This window comes from Lethenteron reissneri, chromosome 41 (assembly GCF_015708825.2).
Source record: "Lethenteron reissneri isolate LAM-NWPU_2019-01 chromosome 41, ASM1570882v1, whole genome shotgun sequence".
Lineage (NCBI taxonomy): Eukaryota > Metazoa > Chordata > Hyperoartia > Petromyzontiformes > Petromyzontidae > Lethenteron > Lethenteron reissneri.
This window is the reverse complement of record NC_083819.1, coordinates 8,940,022-8,957,608: the sequence shown is the minus strand read 5'-3', so window position 1 is coordinate 8,957,608 and position 17,587 is coordinate 8,940,022. Positions and strand designations below refer to the sequence as shown.

Genomic DNA, 17,587 nt, shown 5'->3' with positions numbered 1-17,587 from the left:
CTTCACAACAATGAAGAATAATTTTGCATACAAATAAATAAGCAGCTTTTTCATAGATATTTTACCAAGGCTGTTTCTCGTGCTGCTCGTCATACGTCCGTATCTTTGTTAATTAGCAAATACACATTACAGTTGCAGTCAAGCAAGTCGTCGTAACATTTGAATATGGTGAACACGGCAACGCCCACGAGAGGACCCAAACACGGCTGAATGTGGCGCTGGCCACGCCACCTTGCCGGCCTTAATTGGTGTTCGCCGACAACTTTCCCCCCAGCAGTGCTTTAGGATGATGGTTGTGTGCGTGGGTGTTGATGTGTTTTGCATGTGCGCGCGTTTCCTGCAGCAAACGTGGGACTCGCAGCACATCCCCGTGCTGTTCTCCGTGTTCTGCGGGCTACTGGTGGCCCTCTCGTACCACCTGAGCCGGCAGAACAGCGACCCCACTGTCCTCTGGTGCGTATGCCAGTGCCCTGGCCATTCCATAACATCAGTCGTAAGTCACAGGTTTAATGCTGGACCTGCCTGACACAAATGGTAGGATAGCCCAGTTCACAACTTGGAGCGAATTTGTGTCAGCATTTCTACAAGGAGAGTTGTGCTACATAAACGTGTGCGAGAGATGTTCTAGTAAATCGTTCTGCCGAATGAGGTGTTTAATTTCTCTTTAAACAATTCAGTTCTTACGTCCGCTGCTTTTGGTTTCACCATTGACCCCGCTTCTACGATGATGCCCACGGCTATTGGGTGCCACGATGGGGAGATGTTAACTACCTCGCCTGGTATACCGGAGGTCGTGAGTTCGATCCTGACCCTGACACGTGTATTTTTGGAGTTTGCATGTTCTCCCCATGGTTGTGTAGATTTTTCTCCAGGTCTTCCCTCCACATTTAGAAACATGTGTTTAGGGTATTCGGTTGCTCTACATTTCCACATGACAAGCCACTTTGTTGTTGAGCTATCATTTGTGGACAGGGTCGCTTCTGAAAAATAGCTCAGTAGGCCTCACCTGGTAAAATAAGAATACTCTTTGGTTCTTTCGGTAAAGTCACGTAGGTCGAAATACAACAAAATAAATCACGACGTTTCGGACGCAACACAAGCGCCCGTCTTCAGGTGAAAATCGCAATAGCCGCGATGTCTGCTGCGAGCATTAACTTTGCACTTTAATCCAACATGCTAATCTAAGTTCATTTCCTTTAACATGGCACGCTATTTATTACCTTGACACTATAATACCCCATTAACACTAATTCGGCTGCCTTTGTTCTCAAAACTTCTATAAGCTCTTGCTGGTGACAGCTTCTCTTCACAAGGCAGCAGACATCGTGCTGCTCGCAGCAGACATCACGGCTATCGCGATTTTCACCTGAAGACGGGCGCTTGTGTTGCGTCCGAAACGTTGTGATTTATTTGTTTTATTTCTACCTATGTGACTTTCGCGGAAGAACCAAAGAGTATGGATTCCTGCCGTCACGAAAGCTTCAAATCAAGATTAAAATAAGAATAGTTTGGTTCAGCTTTTTTGTTTAGTTTAGTCTGTCCAGTTCTAAAGCTCTCACCGTGTTATGAATCAAGTATATTTAACCGTGCGGCGTCATACACAGGTCACTCATTCAGTCGAAGCTTTTGCCCGAAGAGCCAGCAGACAACCCCGAGGAACCACTGGAGGAGATGAAAGACCCCCTTCCGGACAAACTCAAGCAGTCTGTGGTGCGTTTGCATCGTCAACATCATCATCATTAACATCATCATCATGCTATTGATCATCAGGTCTGGCATTGCCACTGCCCATCCTTGCCCTGTGTTGTCGCTCATCAATTTCTGTGCGTGTGTTTGGACACCTGTGAAACCTACTGGGTTACTTGTGAAAAAGAGCTTCATAGCTCATCGGATTCCTGCAATCTAAAATATTCTGATTCTGTATCTCCTGTAGCATCCCTCATCTGTCCCCATGTCTCTGCTGTGTCTCACCGCTGACCGTGTTGTCTCCGCTGTATCCTGTGCTGTGTCTCACCACTGACTGTGTGTCTCTGCTGTATGCTGTGCTGTGTCTAACCACTGGCCGCGTGTATCCGCTCTATCCTATGCTGCTGTCCGCGTCTCTCAGACGTTGTCCGTCGTTTGTTGGAGCCCGTGCCTCTTTTGTTGCCCCTTGAACCCTTGTGTTGTTGACTGTTTGCCGTTTGTCTCGCCTGGTGCCGCCGCGTTGCATCCGCTTCTCTTACCGTCCGGCCACGCGTGTCCCTCGTGAGCAGAGCGAGCGCCTCCAGTCGGACGTCATCGTGTGCGTCGTCATGGCTGTGCTGGCGTTTGCCGTGCACGTGAGCACCGTCTTCGTGGCGCTTCAGGTTCGTTTTTCGGGACTGATTTGCGTTGCTGGCAAGGGGACTTTACCTTCTTGCAAAAATTGGACGAGAAATTTGGTCGATTCTGTGTTGGCGGTGGCGCGCAAGCAGAAAGAACATCACATTCGTGAATAACAGTCTTATAAGGAGCTATACATATGTGCCCTGGCACATATATGTCCTGTGAAGAAATGTTTCCTATCATATATTTTTACTTTGAAGCCACACACAGTGTTATCTATATATTTGAAAGTGTTGAATATTGTGCTCTTGAAAACTGACCAACTTGATCTGAAGAGTGTTGCCTGAAAGCAGAGCAAGAAGTACAGTGAATGACTATTAAATAATTAGTCAAAAGCATTTCTGGCCTTCGGCCAGGAAAAGTCACAATTTGCACACGAACGAGGCATTCACGCAAGCACCCGATGCTCCGTTTAGAAGTTTTATCTTATATTATTATATTATTCATCATAGAAAGATAGATAAAGTGGTGCGCTTACCAACGTAAAGGAACGTCTCTCCCTGCGACTTGTTGATTGTGACGGCGTACGCGGGGAGAATGGGAAATATTGTCGTCATCGCAAAACAAATGGCAAAGTCGTGTCGGAGTGGGCCAATTCTTGTCTGGGAATCGGCACCGAATCACCTCGTTCTCTGTCTCTCTCAAGCGATCATCACATTAATCATAGAAAGATAGATAAAGTTGTGAGCTTACCAACATAATCGAACGTCTGTTCCTGCAACATGTTGATAGTGATAGCTTATGCGGGGAGAGCTGGGAGAATGGGAAATTGTCGTCATTGCAAAACAAATGTCGGTGGGGGTCAAGTCGATTCTGGGAATCGATTATGGAAATCAACACTGAATCGACTCGTTCTGCAGATCGATTCCAACGTAATCGAACGTCTGTCCGTGCGCCTCCGTCGTTCAAACCGACGCGCCCCCTGCGTGAAAACGACGGAAAGTGCAGCGTTCATCACAGATAAAGTTCGGCGTTCATATATATTTAACGAATGTGCAAATGCGTCCTTTGTGCCCCGTCTGCTTCCGTACTTGCTAATAAAATGTTACTTAAAACAAACCAACTACCCCCGCCCCACCCCCCACTCCGGCGCATGTAGGAAAGCGTTTCACAATCCATGCGTATGCGCGATTTTTCCCGGTGCTGTACGGACAGCCGGTGCTGAGCCTGGTGCTGTACGGGTTGACGGGCGGCGTTGGCTTCCTGGTGCACTACGTGCTGCCCCAGCTGCGCAAGCAGCTACCCTGGTACTGCTTCGCTCACCCGCTGCTCAAGACGCGCGAGTACAGCCAGTTCGAAGTCAGAGGTAAGATGGTTGTTGCTCGGGGTGTCTTGTTTTTACTCCTCCCTTCCCACCCAGATCCCGGCCGGACTTTTGGTAACGTGTTCAGCGGGGGTAATGTTAAAATGCGTGGATATTTCGCACTGCCGAAATGGCTCTCGTCAGCGAATAATAAGGGGGGAGAGTATTTGGTGTATTAGTTTTATTGTGAATTGTCACCTATGACCGAATCATTGGGAATGCACCCAGTCTCATCATATCTTGCAAGTCCAATCTCATCACATCCCTCAAATATATATAATAACAACGACAACAATAATACATAAAAAAAAAATCCTGCATCGTTTTTTATTTTTATACGGAGCACTGGTTGTGTTAGTAAAGCGCCGGGGGTCAGCGTTGGTTTGACACTCTCGCGATCGTCGCCAACCCCACCCGTGTCCCCCCCGCACTCCCCGTGTTTGCAGAACCAGCGCAGCTCATGTGGTTTGAGAAGTCACAGGTGTGGCTGCAGTTCCTGGAGAAGAACTTCCTGTACCCGGCCGTGGTGCTGAGCGCCATGACCAACGACGCAAAGACGATCGCCAGCCCCGACCGCCTGGGCCCTTAGTGCGTGAACCTCACAGACACGCCGCTCAACCTGCGACGGCCTCCGGTCAATGTGTCGATCCCAATCTATTACTAAGCGTCACTTTTAGCATTTGCAGCAAGTGCGGTGGAACGTCACACTCTTACCCTTGCCGTAATTGCGATTGCAATTGTGTCATCGAGAATGAATTACAATTAGAGCGTAAATATATATTTAGGCTAACTGCCGCTGCTTTAATTTTAATTGAAGCCACATCCAGCTTGGATTAATACAAATGGACAAATCTGAGCTTGAACGTCCAGTGGTTGGTTGCATGAAGCGAGTGAACTTTGCTTTTGTTTTTTTATTTTGTACCTCAGCCGGTGCAAGATGAGTTTTTACTCGGGATGTGAAATGTAACTAGTTTCAACAGTTCAAATCACAACTGGGCTTTCGGAAGCAATGCAAGGGCTCAGGCTTTCAGCTGTTCACCCACACTTTCAGCTTACGGCTGTGTGTCTGGGAAAGCATCAACCTTATTATCCCACTTCTATCAGGTGCTTTTAGACCCATGAGGGCAGCGGCACATCCCCGCTCCAACATGTAAATAACCAAACTTCACTATGGGGACCTCATTTGCCAGTAAAAATATGATAATTGGTTCTTTACCCTTCTATCTGGCAACAAAACTGACACCTTTTTGCAAGGAGTCATGTTTGCATAGACCGCAATACCTGCAGTCATAAATACAAACAAAAGACATAACTCTGATAATGTGCACTGTCCTTGAAGTTGATTGGTCCACACCCGAGACAGCTTTCCTTCGAGCCTAGTCTCATATGGGTTGGACCAGATGACGCCAAAAGGCGCACAACTCAAGGACAATGCACCATCAGAGTATGAGAGCTCGGGGCAAGCATCTACACTATCAACTTCAAGGACAGTGCACATTATCAGAGTTATGTCTTTTGTTTGTATTTATGACTGCAGGTATTGCGGTCTATGCAAACATGACTCCTTGCAAAAAGGTGTCAGTTTTGTTGCCAGATAGAAGGGTAAAGAACCAATTATCATATTTTTACTGGCAAATGAGGTCCCCATAGTGTAGATGCTTGCCCCGAGCTCTCATACTCTGATGGTGCATTGTCCTTGAGTTGTGCGCCTTTTGGCGTCATCTGGTCCAACCCATATGAGACTAGGCTCGAAGGAAAGCTGTCTCGGGTGTGGACCAATCAACTTCAAGGACAGTGCACATTATCAGAGTTATGTCTTTTGTTTGTATTTATGACTGCAGGTATTGCGGTCTATGCAAACATGACTCCTTGCAAAAAGGTTTCAGTTTTGTTGCCAGATAGAAGGGTAAAGAACCAATTATCAACCAAACTTCACTCGCCCCATTCGGGAATTGAATTGTCACGCCACTCACCCTGACAATTCATTGCGACCCAGCTCGGCCCAACCGTTAATCCCATTCGCTCCTCTGTGTGCGTGCCGCTTCCCCGTGCGTCCTGCGTGCGCCACCGCAGTGTGGGGGCGCTGGCGGTGGTGGTGGCCGGCATGAAGCTGCTGCGCTTCTCCTTCAGCAGCCCCACCTACCAGTACGTGACGCTCATCTTCACCGTGCTCTTCTTCCGCTTCGACTACCCCGCCTACTCGGAGACCTTCCTGCTCGACTTCTTTTTCTTCTCCATCGTGTTCAGCAAGGTGAGTGCGGTTGCGTGGGCGCGCTAGTGACGTGCGTGTAAGCGGGGTTTCACCGTATTGTTATTAGACTTATTATGAATGTCTACCTATGACCGGATCAATGGCAATGAGTTCTCGGGAGCCCCAATCTCATCACATCCCGCAAATATATAATAACTTTTTAAAAGTGAATTCCTACATTCATTTTTTTTGTACTTAGGACTGGTTGTTTTTGTAACGTGGGGGGATGGGGGAGTCGTGAAGGGGAGGAGGGGCAGAGTTTGTTTGGCCCTCACACGATCGTTGCCAACCCTACCCGTGTCCCCCTCGTGTGCCATGCCGGCCTTCATAGGTGCTCGCTAACAGCACTCGACCCAACAATCTGTTCAGGCTATATGGGGGATCTTTCTCTGTAGCGTGCAAACCCAAATGTTTGAACCAGCAACCTCCGGATTGCAAGTCCAGTGTCATAATCATTACATCATGGCAAACATCCTTAACTGAATGCAAGTGCGAATGACTTGAGATATTGTAGATGGAGGAGAGTTTATGTTTTTTTGGAGTGGCAGCTGATGGCGAATGTTTATCTGCCCCCAGCTCTGGGACCTGTGGCACAAGCTGCGCTTCGTGTTCACGTACATCGCGCCGTGGCAGATCACGTGGGGTTCCGCCTTCCACGCCTTTGCCCAGCCCTTCGCCGTGCCACGTATCCTTCCTGGCCTCTCGCCCGTTCGTTCAACCGCTGGGCTAATTTCGACAGTCTTCCGTCAGCAGAATCAGGCTCACTTGAATCAATGCTGTGGATATCTGTGAAAATACACCGGGCATCTTTGAAAATTCTGGACATAGAGCTTCATAGCTCATCGGATTCCTCGAGTCTAAATTACTCAAATTCTGAATCAATGCTGGTGAACTGCCAGATATTAATGGTAAGGACCCATCCCTAAGATCCAAGATCGATGCAAAATGATAATGCATTACTCAGGTCAACTTATTGCTTGTCTGGGCTGTGAATGTAATTCACGTCCCCGAGAAATGAAAGTGGACCTGTGGAACTGATTACCTGTCATGCACATGCATGGGGGAAATTGTAACGGATAGTTCTGTGTTGTTATTGTGGGGAACGACGTCCACCCCACCGCCCTCGCTAGGCAGGTGGGGCGTGACGTCCGCCCCTTGCGCTCCCTCCTCCACCGCGTCCGCCAGCTCCTGCCAGGCCCCCGCCGACCGAGTGATCGGCCCCCTGCGCTAGCGCCCTCTCTGAGAGACATATTCGTGCTTCTGGCGCACAGCCGCACGGAGTTAACCGACACACTCTCGTACACCACATCTAACGCAGCGTACAGCGGCACGTTCGCACCCACATCTGCAAGCGATTACCTGAACGAGCGCCCGTGCACACCACAGCTAACGCAGCGTACAGCGGCATGCTCGCGTCCACATTTGCAAGCGATTACCTCAACGAGCGCCCGTGCACACCGCAGCTATCGTTAAAAAATCCAGGGTTACGTTATCCTGCGCGGCCAATTGTGCCCTACCTTTGATTCTCACTCGGTTTCCTTCCCTCACATGGAGCGCTGCGATGGTTGCTTCTGCGACCTATTGTCTATCCACCCTTACTAATGAATTTCTTACTTATCCTGTTTTATCCGGCAGGACGTCCGGCTGGCGAATACACACCCTGCTAGCGTGTATTCGGTCTGGGGCTGGGGGAAGTCGTGGCGCTGCGATCCCCTGACCTCATGGTCTGCTCTGCTCGCTTAATATTCCACCCCCGCCCCCTCCCCAATGTCGTGCATGGCTCATTGTGGCTGGCCCCGGTGAACCTTTTTGCGCCCATACAATTTTAAGTCAACTCAGGGGCACCGCAATGTGACCTGTCCTGCGAGGGTCGGCCAATCTCCTGGCACCGGGAAACCGTGGGGGACTTTCCTCATAGGGACCTTTCGGATTAAGACCCGTTGTGCCAGGCAATCCCCCGCCAGGACACTTTGTGTGTGAGCTCAGTGTGGGGGCCAGGGGGGAGTCGCGGGGCTTGCAGAGTTGCTCCGAGACCATGGCACCACACTATCACTAAATGAGATATACATCGGATAAAGCAACTTGGAAGTTGACAGCTGGTAGGCGTTGTAGTTGGGCAAAGGGGGTGAGTATGTGTGATTGCACAGGGCAGGATGGAGGGAGGGCAGGTTACCTAGATGGGCATTTGGAGTGACACCCAGAGGTTGTTGACCAATCAGATTTTGGAGGTCCAGTGTCAACGTCTTGAGAGATCTAGCAGAAGTAAGGAAGCAATATCTAGGTATGGTGATGTCGACTGTGGTGTGACCTCTTGATCTTGACGTGAGGTTACATATACAGCCACCTTGCGAAATCAAAAATGAACGCCGAGTGGAGGAATCCTGTCGCCAATAGGCATGCGAGAGATGCTGACGTTTGAAGAGAGGTTTCTTTCTTTGTTTAACCTTAACGTGCGCTCGCAGACTCGGCCATGTTGTTTGTGCAGGCCGTCATCTCGGCCGTCTTCTCAACACCATTGAACCCGTTCCTGGGCAGTGCCATTTTCCTCACGTCATACGTGCGGCCCGTGCGCTTCTGGGAGCGAGACTACAAGTGAGCGACTGCTGCCCGCTCCCTCTCGAGTTCTCTCTTTCACGGGAGCGTGTCCGGTGTAGTACTTGTTGGGCATGTCGTGTGATGCTCAAATACGACCACCAACCAGCACCAGTACCAACGTCACCACGACGACCATCGTCACGGCCAATACTCAAAATACCACCGCTCCCGCCATGGTCAACGCCGCCAACACCATCACCACTATCATGACCGCCAAATACCATCGCGAGCACCACCGCTATATCACCAGCACCACCACCAACATTACCCTTGTCATTGGCAGCACCAGCCCTGCCCCCAGTCCCACTGCATTCAGATTGAAATTGCACACTACCATACGGCGATTGTGCAATCGCGATCGGGTGAGTACCGCGTTCACGTGCATCGCGGGTTGCGGCGTCTTAATTGCGAACCCGTTTCTATCCACGCTTCTTGAATCGCTGCAGTTAATGGAACCTTTGGCAATGACTTGGTTATGTAAACGACCTGTGACGCGACATCGGCTTATGAGCAGCTCTCTGTTTCTCCCCCCCGTCTGTCTGTTGTCCACAGCACCAAGCGGGTCGATCACTCCAACACTCGGCTTGCCACGCAGCTTGACCGCAGTCCCGGTGAGCAGCACAGCTGCCCATTCTCCCCGCCCCCCCCCCCGCCGTTTCCTGTCACTGGCATACGCACACGCACGTGCAGGGTGGTGATCGCTTGCCCCTGGTTATCCCAAAATGAGTGTAAATTGATATTTGCCAGACAAAACACGTGTATTTTTATTTCCGTCATTAGGAAGCCACTGGAGCTATGCACTTTTAAATATAACTTGAAAATGAATTTCTTTAGTACTGCTTTTTGTGTTTAGTTTGTTGTCTTTCCTCCGATTGGCTAAGTACAGTGCGAAACAAGTTCAACATATATACGTACATCATAACAGTTGGACATTTCTGGACCGCCCTGCCCTGTGAAGTTCGTAGATCCACCTCTGGCAGACACAGTCCACATGTTCATTTCACACAACCCGCGGCCGCATGAGGCCTACCAGTTTTAAACGGCCCTCACAATCAATGTTCATCCGTGACTGCGTTTTAGCCGCGCTGATCAGTGGTGGTGCGCACGCCTGTAATCGAGCACTCGAGGGGAGAGTTGGGGGATCGCACACAATAGTTGTGATACTACCACTTTCATTTGTTGGTTGTAAATATATGAAACATTGTAGCAATTAATTGGTTGAAATGTATTTTCACAGTCACGATGCATGCATCAAAATGTGTGTGTGTATAGCTTTTTATTTCAGTCTATGTTAGGTAAGTGCAAATTAAACCTTTTGGCGAATGGGCCGAAGGAGATAGAACAACCAAGGTATAGCATTTGAAACAGACAGTACAATCAAAGTATGTATGTTGAACATCTTTCGCGCACTGTAATAATTTTATATCTACCCATCCGTCACTCGCTGTGCCACATCCTGACGATTTACGCATTTAAATAAAACCGCAGGTGCGGACGATAACAACCTCAACTCCATCTTCTACGAGCACCTGACGCGCTCACTGCAGCACAGCTTGTGCGGCGACCTGACCCTCGGCCGCTGGGGAAACTACACGACGGGCGACTGTTTCATCCTGGCGTCCGACTACCTCAACGCCTTCATCCACCTCATCGAGATTGGCAACGGGCTCGTCACCTTTCAGCTGCGCGGCCTGGAGTTCAGAGGTCGGTTGTGCGTGCTGCGTGTGCTGTGCGCGCGCGTGTATGTATAAGTTCGTGTACTTGTGTGTGCTTTGGATAAGGAAGCGCTCGCAATATTTGAAGATTCGCGACGCCAATGTTGCAAGTTGAAGTTCCCAAATTGCCCTGGATAATAGGTTTAGTTGATTTTATGGACATAGAATAAATGTAGAAACTCTCTCGGTCTTCAACCGCAATGTTTTCTTTTACTCATTTAAATGTTAAACAAGCTTTGCGAAGCGTCTTGATTTGCGACGGCATCTATACACTTGTGATCGCATGACAGAGGAGTGGACCGTGCGCTTCCTCAGGCACCTATTGCCAGCAGCGGGAGGTGGAGGCGATCACGGAGGGCGTGGAGGAGGACGAGGGCTGCTGCTGCTGTGAGCCCGGCCACCTGCCGCACGCTCTGTCCTTCAACGCCGCGTTCGGGCAGCGCTGGCTCGCCTGGGAGGTGTCCGTGGTGAAGTACGTCCTCGAGGGCTACAGCATCACGGACAACAGCGCCGCCACCATGCTGCAGGTGTTCGACCTGCGCAAGATCCTGCTCACGTACTACGTCAAGGTGAGCCGTCGGTTGGGCGGCGGGTGCGGGTGGGGCACAGGTGTGTGGCGTACCTGCCGGGGGGGGGTGGGGGGGGTTCGTGGCTTTCGAGGAGGGCGCAACACAAAAATAAAACCGCGTGGCTGTGGAAGCGTTAATCCTTTCCGGAAGTAAAAGGCCATGCTCGAGGGCGTGGCTCAGTTTGGTGCCAGCTGTCGTGGAGTGCAGTCGTGCCGCTACAGTTCTCTGTGGTGAATACACTTATTTAAAAACAACGGCGCTACGCGTCTCTAAATAGAATTGACGCGAACTGCTCGCGCGTTCCGAGATTCAGAGGTGAACGGGACCCCCACCCACCTGCAATTTGTAGTCGTCTTGGAAGGGGAAAGTGTTAACAGCTGCTTTCTCTGTAAGCGATCGCCATTGGCCGCTGGCCCCTCCCCTCCTAAGCACGTGTCACCTGCGTCTCGCGTGCAGAGCATAATCTACTACGTGGTGAGCTCGCTGCGGCTGGAGGAGTGGCTGGAGAGCGAGGTGGTGCGCGAGGGGCTGCGCCCGTGCTGCGAGCGTGGCTACGCCGACGTCGACCCGACCTTCAACCCCAACATCGACGAGGACTACGACCATCTGCTGTCGGGCGTCTCGCGCCAGAGCTTCTGCAACGTCTACCTCGAGTGGATCCAGCACTGTGCTAGCCGGCGCGAGCAGGCGAGATTGCAGCCTGTGCACCCATTTGTTGATGTTTTCACCATCCGTGCTGATCTGATTGAGTACTTAGTTAATCAATCGAAAAGCCTTGAGAAATGTAATCCTGATCTCGATAAAATTTTTCCCATCAGCCCTCCATGGTCACTACTACTTGTCCTCTGCAGATATTGGTCCACAGGAATGTAGAATTTTCACATGCAGTGAATTAGACAACACACAATATAGTACAAAACGAGACTTATCGTATACAGGAGACGGCATGTGAGATAAAAAAAAAGTCCTGCTCACGAATGAATGGTGATCCCAACTTCGTTATGGAGGCTGTTCACAAGCTCCACTCGATTCCCTACACTCTCGAATTCCATGTTCCTGTCGCTGCCAGAAATCTTGAAAACTAAACTTGTGCTCCCCGAAGGCACCGTTCTCGCATTCTCGAGAATATAAACTAGGGTATAGACTGGAGCGTGTAGATGGCCACCAATGGAAACCAGGCTCAGTGTAATCACTAAATCCTTGTAACGTGGCGATCTATTGAGCCTGGCATGGAGGACGACGAGTCATTACATCCAAAAGATTGTGGGACTTCTGATAAAAAACAATAATTATAAACACGCGAATGAATAAATCAATGAGTAAGTGAGTGAATGAATGAATGTTGCCGTGTGGGCTGGAGAGCAGGCGGTGGATAGTGCCAAGGACTCGAACCTCGTGACTCTCTGCTTCGGGCTCTGCGTGCTGGGACGCCGAGCCTTGGGCACCGCCTCCCACCACATGTCCTCCAGGTGAAGGTTATCTGGACAATAGACTGACACACTGGCCTCACGAGGGATCTAGACAATAGACTGACAGACCGGACACTGACAGGGCCTCTGAGACAATGGACTGACAGACTGGTCCCACATGGGATCTCTAGACAATAGACTGACAGACCGGACACTGACGGGGCCTCTGAGACAATGGACTGACAGACTGGTCCCACATGGGATCTCTAGACAATAGACTGACAGACTGGACACTGACAGGGCCTCTGAGACAATAGACTGACAGACTGGCCCCACGTGGGATCTCTAGACAATAGAGTGACAGACCGGACACTGACAGGGCCTCTGAGACAATAGACTGAGAGACTAGTCTCTCATAAGTGCCGTTGCATTTTACAACGTGATATGGTTGCAACTGTCTCGAGTGCTTGTGTCCCAGCACTGATGCCGCAGTGCGTGTGGGCGGGTGCAGCAGCCTGGAGCCCTTCCTGTACGGGCTCCATGCCCTCTTCAAGGGCGACTTCCGCATCACGTCGCCCAAGGACGAGTGGATCTTTGCCGACATGGAACTCCTGCGCAAAGTGGTGGCCCCGGGCGTGCGCATGTCACTCAAGTTACACCAGGTCAGCAGACGAGGCCTGTCTCCTGGTCTAACACCTTTCTTTGAACCTGCTTCTTGGTTAAACTCTCACTGGGGATGATTGAAAAGTGTGTGGCCTGACATAGGAAGTATAATGGTTGACCTCACCTTAATGGAACTTATTTCCAAGGCTTTTTAATCGCCAGCCGCAAAGAGTCACATAGACCGAAAGAACCAAGAAGATGAATTCCTGCAGTCACGAAAGTTTTAAATTGAAATTCCTTGTCTCGCTCATGAAATCAGCTGGTCACAGCACACGTCCCCCTGTTGCTAGATCACCGCGCTTTCTCCTCGCCAGGACCACTTCACGTCCCCGGACGAATACGAGGACCCGGCAGTTCTGTACGACGCCATCTGGAACCACGAACGCGAGCTCGTCATCTCGCACGAGGGCGACCCCGCGTGGCGCAACGCCGTGCTCTCCAACCGCCCCTCGCTGCTGGCGCTGCGCCACGTGCTGGACGACGGTTCGGACGACTACAAGGTCATCATGCTCAACCGCCGCTACCTGAGCTTCCGCGTCATCAAGGTGGGGCGGGGGGGGCGGGGGGAGTCCGAGGTGGGACCGGGTGGCATGAATAACCGCGCGTGAAACCCATGAATTTATCACGAGTAGTGAAGTGGCACATGAGGATGGCTGCTTGCGTTGTGGCCGAAACGTCGTGAGAATTATTTTATTATGTTTTATTTTTATTATTTTTTATTATTTCCATTCTACGTGACTTTACCGAAAGAACCAAGAAGATGAATCCCTGCAGTCACGAAAGCTTTAAATCGAAATTTGGCACATAGCTATTGAGTTTGCAGGCGGTGCAAGTGCACTGGTGGCACATGGGGGTTGGAGAGCACCCGATCATTGGGCTATGAAGAGGGAGGAAATTGGGCATGGAACCCAATTTAATACCTCACATCAATTCCTATAATAATGATAATTATATTTTAACGTGCACAGTGATTGCTCACTCTCGTGTAGAGAGAATGAGACTTGAGGAGCCACAGACAAGCAGGAAGCCGTCGCCGACAGTCGCCTAAGCTCTGCAGTCCTCTATATATTGTGTTGTTGGCCAATTAATGAATGTTTATATGTGGGAGGAAACAACACTTTATCCCATGCAGACGGAACAGGTGGGGGTCTGCATTTTTTCTGTGACGCCAACCTGCAGTGCGCCGCTGCTCACGAGCGTAAGGAATCACTTGTCAAAATCTCTGAACCGTTGCGTTCCCACTCGCGACGTCGCTTCCCGGCAGGTGAACCGCGAGTGCGTGCGGGGCCTGTGGGCCGGCCAGCTCCAGGAACTCGTGTTCCTGCGAAACCGCAACCCGGAGCGCGGCAGCATCCAGAACGCCAAGCAAGCGCTGCGCAACATGATCAACTCGTCGTGCGACCAGCCCATCGGATACCCCATCTACGTGTCGCCGCTCACCACCTCGTACGCCGGCACGCACCAGCAGCTCCGCTCCGTCGCCGGCGGGGCCATCACCGTCCGCAGCATCGGACACTTCCTGGCTGCCACCTGGCACAGGTGTGTGTGCGTGCGATTGTGTGCGAGGAGAGATGTAGTGTAGCGGTGAGCGCTACGCTGCGTTACCAACTCGGCGAGCCGGGTTCGATTCACGCTCACGCCCACCAACACCAGTGACGATTATTTGAACCGTTCCTGGCCCTCCCCTAGGTCGACTCAGCCTGAAATGAGTACCTGGTGTGGTGTGTAAACATTGCCACTGGAGAGACGAAGGCGGTCGGGCGTGGTGCTGGCCACCCACCCCGTTCCGGCCTTAATAGGTGCTTTCTAACAGCACTCTCCCCTACAGTCTGTTAAGGCTATATGGGGGATCTTTGTACACGTAGATTCGTGTTTGCGCGTGGGCATTTGTGCCGCAGTGGTTAGTTCACTGCACTCTGAACCTGATGACCTGAGTTTGATTCCCAATCACAGCCAACATCTGTGCCGAGTGGTATCTGAAATAATCCTGGGTTGACTTTGTCTTGATTGAGTACCTTGTTCATTGTGAGAACATCAGCACTTGGGATGCAAACACAGCCAGGAATGGTGGAGGCCACACTATTCCACTTAATAAGTGCACAGTAAAAGCACTTGCCCCAACAGACTATATAGGCTGTTATAGAGAATAATATGTCTTGGTATGTGTGTGTCTATGTGAAGTATGTATCAATGCATGTGTGTGATAACCTATAACCATCTGTGTCATTTGGACCTTTAGCAAGTATTCCTCCTCTCATGTGTCGTATAATTGCCTGGCACAAACACCGTGATTACATCACTATTTACAGTGATAAGACACAGTCAATTGACACTAGGAAGCACATATTTGTGCATCTATCGGTATCGCTTATGTGCTTGCCCATAATATCCTGCTCTCACGCATGACCTCATCCAGCGAGGCTACATCACTACACCTAGATTCAGTGCACCTAGCCTGCCCCAAACACCGTGTTCGATGTTACCACAAATGGTATATCGGAAGCCCGTTGCATTGATTTTGTTGCATATGTTGGAGAGCCTTGACAATTCTGCCATCGATCCGATTGCTTCTTGGTCCACGTGTAAAGTTTTTTTTTTACGTGGCTCGTGCCGCGCGCAGGATGCGGAAGGGGTGCGGCGCCGGGTGCAACAGTGGCGGAAACGTGGACGACTCTGATTGCTGCGTCGGGGGGCTCTCGTCCATCGGGGGAGGTGGCGGTGCCGTGGGCCCAAATCCCGGGGGGAACCCCTCCCAGGGGAACGCGGGGCACGCTGGCGTCAACGCCCCTCCAACCGGCAGCCACGCCGCCATGCAGCCCGTCATAGGGCAGCCCGTGCCAGGTGTGTGGAAGGGGCCGGTGATCCGTTTTAATGACTGCACACTCAACAAGAAACCCTCGATAAAATATTCTCCGGCTCTTTGTTCTTCGGCGCGCGCGCGTGATTTTTCTCTGGCTCCCATCAGCCGCAGCTGCCGGGTGTTCACCCACTGCCGTCACTCGCCTGCGCTGCGCAGGTTCCCTGGGGCAATCCCTGCAGGCTGGGCTGGTGCGCGCCTCTCCCCAGCGAGGCGCGGGCGTGTCGCAGGGCAGCCAGACGTCCGTGCTGTGGTACGGCGCCAGCGGAGGAGCGGGTGGCACTGGCGGCGGCGGCCGGCAGCCCTCGTCGCTCCGTTCGGGCGTCGTGCCGGGCTCCTGGTGCCACTCGTCGTTCCGCAACGCCTCCGAGGGCGCCGGCCTCGCCTCGCTGTGCACGCCCGAGATGGTGGGCGGCGGCGGAGGAGGAGGAGGAGGAGGCGGAGGAGGCGGCGGCGGCGGTGGAGCGAACCGGTCGAGCCTGGCGTCTTCGAGCAGCTCGACGCTGAGCAGCGTGATCCTGCCACTCGGCAAGCGCAGCACGTCCACGCTGGCCACCATCGCGGCGGGGTTGCTGGCGCCCGAGGCCAGCGCTAGCCTCGCGGGCAACGCCGGCAGCAACGCCGACTCGCAGTCCAACGCAAGCACGGGCACGGGCTCCAGCGCAGGCTCGGGCAGCGGGTGCGGGGGGCTGCCCTTGTCGGCGGCGGCTGCGGTCAGTGGTATCGGAGGTGGCGGTGGGACTGGCGGATCGGCAGGTTTGACCTTGGCGAGTTTTGGCGGAACACCGCCCAGGAGGGAAACCGTTGGTGCCAGAGTTCAGGTGAATGAACAGAAGGTGGTTTGGTAATTGTGTGTGTGCACGTGAGAAACAGTTGTTTTCTAAGGGGGGGCGGTGTCCCATTGGTTAGCGTGTCGCGCTACGAACCCGGCGACCCGAGTTCGATACCCGCTCATGGCCATCACCAGTGACGATTATCTGAACCGGTCCTGGGCCTCTTTTAGGTCGACTCAGCTTCACATTAGTACCTGGTGAGATGGTGAAACATCGCCAGGAGGGAGGCAAAGGCGGCCGGGTGTAGTGCTGGCCATCCAACGCCACCTCGTGTGCTGTGCCGGCCTTCATATGTGCTCGCTAACAGCATTTGCCCCAACAGTCTGTCACGGCTATACGGGCGAATCTTTGTCTTCGTGAGAAACAGTGTTTTTTCGTTCTTAAATATTGCACGTAGTAAGTTCACGTAACTCATATAGCGACTATGGGCACGACATTGACCATGGTGGGGTGGGGGGGGGGTGGGTGTTTTTTTGTCTCCGTGCATCAGATTGTGGACGTGAGCCAGGTGCTGGACTCGGTGCATGCCTCCAAGCGCCGTGAGCTGCAGTGGCCGGACGACTCGGTGCGGGCGCGCGCTGGCCGGGCTGCTTGGCGCGACTGGAGCCCCCAGGATGGCATGGAGGGCACTGTACGTCAGCCACTGCTGCTGCCGCAGCCACCACCGCCACCAAGGCCGCGGCTGCCTCCCCGCCACGCGGGCGAGGGAGACACCCCTTAGCCCCCCTCCCCTTCTCGCTTTTCATGCCCAGTTATTTCGTGCCGATCCGGCTGGTATTGACATGGTGGAAATTTGCCGAAAGACGTTTCTGTTTGGAACTCTCGCGGCGGTCACCGATGTCACTTTGTCAGAGAGTGGCTCCCGGAGGTGGCGTTAAGAAGTGTAGCGTCGCCTCCATTGCCTTCTTATCCACACTTGGTGGTTCACCCCTTTTTACGTTGTGGGTAAAGGAGCGTTTGTTGTTTGGCAATCAGACTTTCATTTTTGTTTTGGTTCTAAAAGCTGTGATAAGCCAAATTTACGT

General features: G+C 52.0%; 1 protein-coding gene across 2 annotated transcripts in view; it reads left to right on the top strand.

Moving 5' to 3' along the window:
* The window catches only part of LOC133352665 (pecanex-like protein 1), a 58,211-nt gene that overhangs the window by 32,157 nt on the left and 8,467 nt on the right, over positions 1–17,587 (top strand). The window contains exons 18-36 of one of the 2 annotated variants that reach the window (XM_061568443.1): positions 344–453; positions 1,605–1,710; positions 2,256–2,348; positions 3,523–3,673; positions 4,117–4,258; positions 5,744–5,921; positions 6,498–6,606; positions 8,384–8,513; positions 9,069–9,127; positions 10,005–10,220; positions 10,547–10,800; positions 11,257–11,487; positions 12,166–12,269; positions 12,724–12,871; positions 13,187–13,417; positions 14,137–14,411; positions 15,493–15,713; positions 15,889–16,550; positions 17,053–17,193. In XM_061568443.1, the coding sequence (XP_061424427.1) occupies positions 344–453; positions 1,605–1,710; positions 2,256–2,348; positions 3,523–3,673; positions 4,117–4,258; positions 5,744–5,921; positions 6,498–6,606; positions 8,384–8,513; positions 9,069–9,127; positions 10,005–10,220; positions 10,547–10,800; positions 11,257–11,487; positions 12,166–12,269; positions 12,724–12,871; positions 13,187–13,417; positions 14,137–14,411; positions 15,493–15,713; positions 15,889–16,550; positions 17,053–17,193 (3,561 nt within the window). Of the gene's footprint in view, positions 1–343; positions 454–1,604; positions 1,711–2,255; positions 2,349–3,522; positions 3,674–4,116; positions 4,259–5,743; positions 5,922–6,497; positions 6,607–8,383; positions 8,514–9,068; positions 9,128–10,004; positions 10,221–10,546; positions 10,801–11,256; positions 11,488–12,165; positions 12,270–12,720; positions 12,872–13,186; positions 13,418–14,136; positions 14,412–15,492; positions 15,714–15,888; positions 16,551–17,052; positions 17,194–17,587 lie in introns of both variants that reach the window. The other variant, XM_061568442.1, reaches the window with a different exon arrangement.